The following is a 2,839-nucleotide window of genomic DNA, read 5'->3' on the forward strand; positions in this document are numbered from 1 at the left end:
CGTATGCGTAGCGCGTGAGCGGCAAGGTCAAGTTTCGGCCGGCCAACAGCAACGAGCACGAAGACCACCCACAGCACGAAGATTATGTCTTTGGCAACAGTGCCGGCATCTTCCCGTGCAAGTACGGCCTTGAACGCTACGAGTTCTTCTACCTCAAGTACACGGGGCACCACACTTCGCACACAACGACGACGCCCTTGTACGAAGTGGTGGTCGACTCGAGCTGTGAGAACAACGACGTTAAGAGCAGCAGCAACGATCCAATCGCCGAGACGCAGCGCGGCGACTACGAGCCGCTGGCCAAGTTCAAGTCCAACACCGTCTCGATCGGAACCTTCGACCTTTTCATTCGGCTCACGAGTGACACGCCCCTCGTGTGGGCCAACCAAGCGGTCAACTTGACGTGGGAGATCTTTGGCGTCAAGTACGACGTTCTCTCGCATTCGCGCAATCGCAACTGCATTGCGTTCTTCAAAGTGAGCGACATCCACAACACGCGCAAGTGTGCCAAGGTGGAAATTGTGCCACCGTCGGCGTTCCTCAAGCCGCACGGGGCGGGGCCAGTCTCGGGGCGGATGCTCGTCTTTACACCGAGTGAGCCCGGCATGTATGAGATCCGTTTCCTCTTCAACTACTTTCACGAAGCCAAGTTGCACCGGCGCTGCCAAGTGTTTGGCCAACTCGAGGAGCAAATGCAACACCAGCGCATCAAGTACCTCTTCCAGCGCCGCGACCTCGCGCGCACACTGAGCCTCCTCCAGCAGCAAACGCTCAGTGCGTGGACGGGAGCGCTCGTGCACACGTACGCGTGGCTGCATCCCGTCTTGAGCTCCCTCCTATACAAGCCCGTGGACGACTCGGTCGTCAACAACCCGAGCCTCTATACGCGCTACATGGTCCGCGAGGTCGCGAACCAATTAGCGCTGTTCGCCGAGACGAACGATTTGCAGCTGCAAGCATGCATTGAGAAACTGCTCTCGCCGCTTCGGTCGCAGTCGTTCATTGCGTTTTTTGGTGACGCGTTCAACGGCAGCGAGGAGATGCGGACGCACGCCCACACGATCGAGTTTGTGTCGCCCAACGACGCGATCCGCGACGTGTTCCTTGACGCCAAGACAAAGAGCATCAAGCGGTGGCCCGCCCTTGGCGCGGTTTCGGTCAATGAATGGGCCTCGCCCAAGAGATGGCTCCTCCACGACGACAAGGTTCTCCTGGATGCGGGCCCGGAACACTTCGAGGCGCTCGCGCTCGAGTACCTCAGTCGTCCACTTCTACCAGGTCGCGTCGACATTCTCGACGAGATTATTCTCGACAACCGCGCGCTGCTCATGACCGCTAACCTGGTATGCGACGGCATCGGCTCTCAGATCTGGAGGTCAAATATTGTGTTTAGGTGGTCGAAAGCGTCGCGACTGCCGCCTGTGGTTTGTACGAGCCCGCGATTGCGAGCGTGGTCCAAAGCTTCCTCAAGCAAGCCAAGCAAGCGGGAAAGCTAGGGCTCTTCCAAGACCTCGCGGTATGATATGCAAAAAGTGCAATCTCATGACGTGGCATCACCAGGTGCCGCTGCAAGATGAAATCCGCAACCATATCCAGCGGCTCATCCGCGCGCTCTTTGAGACACACAGCGTGTCCGGTGACCGCTTTGTGGGCTGGGACACGGACGCGGCGTGCCCGCAATTGGGGCTGGATGTGCTCCAGCACCAGGCGCTCCGGGCGTGGCTCAAACCGAAGTGCGTGCACGGCATCGTCAAAGTGCTCAAGCGTCGCTTCGCACACACGGCGGCGACGAAACTGAATTGCTGCCGCCACCCCACATTTCCTCCGATGTCCACGACTGCCGTCGAGCTGGGCCAGCGCACTGGTGCGTCGCTTGATCGGCTAGTAGATATAAACTCACAGTTGACTAGGCACATCGGTCGTCTACTTTCTCAGCGAAGCCAAGACGGCTTCGGACGAAGCGACGCACGCGTCGTAGAGCGTCTGTGTGTATCCATGTGCAAATGCGTGTTAATAACAACCACTTGATGTGAAAATGACTGAAATGGAGGCTGGTTGCGGATAATGCACTAGTGCAGCGCTGTTGTAATAGATGCATCTCGCCCGGGTACTATCCCGTGCCTCATGCGTGCATGGAGACCTGGTTCTTGGGTGCGATTGCCTTGGCTGCCACAGCAGCAAGGCCCAACGTCCATCAGTGCGGTCCGAAGACACACCTGAACCAACACTGAAGGTGCCGTGAACGTTAGAACGCTGGACCGAGGAGCAAGCTTCATCGCACCGGCACTGTCGTGTTGTAAACCGATGAACTGTGATGGGACGCGGCGAGCGTTGAGCAAAGGTGTTTGGCGCGCGTTTAAAGTCGAAACAAGAATCTGTTTCACACACGCCAGAACTGCGTCACGCTCGCACGCAATATTGTCCAACCTCGTACAAAGCAACTCGCCTCGTCCGACGTCTTTGCGGTGATATAGGAAGCCAGCTTTCCAAGCTCGGCATTGTAAAACGATCGTTTGCAGCCGCGGGCAACACAGTGGAAACAGAAAAATCTCGCGCTTCAACGCTCGGATACTTATGAGCCACCGATCGATGCCACATCCTGCCGCCACGGTGACGCCACGAACCCTTCGACCCGCCACGCCATCGCGCAAGCAAAGGGGCGCGTTGGTTGGTTCGCACACGTCAAAACATATGGGCCACATTGCACTTCAACTGCATAGATCGTGTATCCGGATGCAGGACTGTAGATGCGACACGCGCGTGATTTGCGCAGAGTTGCAAGCGCGCTGCCGTGACAACGTGGTTGGTGGCGCATCGACTGCAGAACGCCATGAGCCGC

The 2,839-nt window shown here is 57.7% G+C and overlaps 1 protein-coding gene across 1 annotated transcript; it reads left to right on the plus strand.

The window, feature by feature from the left end:
- The first annotated feature begins 6 nt into the window (after nt 1-6).
- SPRG_18036 (hypothetical protein) lies at nt 7-2,088 on the plus strand. The gene is made up of 4 exons (XM_012357464.1): nt 7-1,343; nt 1,394-1,516; nt 1,561-1,864; nt 1,911-2,088. Exons 1-4 carry the CDS (start codon nt 576-578, stop codon nt 1,976-1,978), a joined length of 1,263 nt encoding a protein of 420 aa, XP_012212854.1. The 5' UTR covers nt 7-575; the 3' UTR covers nt 1,979-2,088.
- The last annotated feature ends 751 nt before the right edge of the window (nt 2,089-2,839 follow it).

The sequence above is a fragment of the Saprolegnia parasitica genome, assembly GCF_000151545.1.
Source record: "Saprolegnia parasitica CBS 223.65 unplaced genomic scaffold supercont2.934, whole genome shotgun sequence".
NCBI lineage: Eukaryota > Oomycota > Saprolegniomycetes > Saprolegniales > Saprolegniaceae > Saprolegnia > Saprolegnia parasitica.

What these genes read in the sequence shown, in the direction of transcription:
- SPRG_18036 (XM_012357464.1), top strand. Translation starts at nt 576, where the DNA reads ATGCTCGTCTTTACACCGAGTGAGCCCGGCATGTATGAGATCCGTTTC. An exon ending in GGCTCTTCCAAGACCTCGCG is followed by an intron (nt 1,517 to 1,560) that starts GTATGATATGCA and finishes TGGCATCACCAG; the next exon opens with GTGCCGCTGCAAGATGAAAT. An exon ending in CGAGCTGGGCCAGCGCACTG is followed by an intron (nt 1,865 to 1,910) that starts GTGCGTCGCTTG and finishes ACAGTTGACTAG; the next exon opens with GCACATCGGTCGTCTACTTT.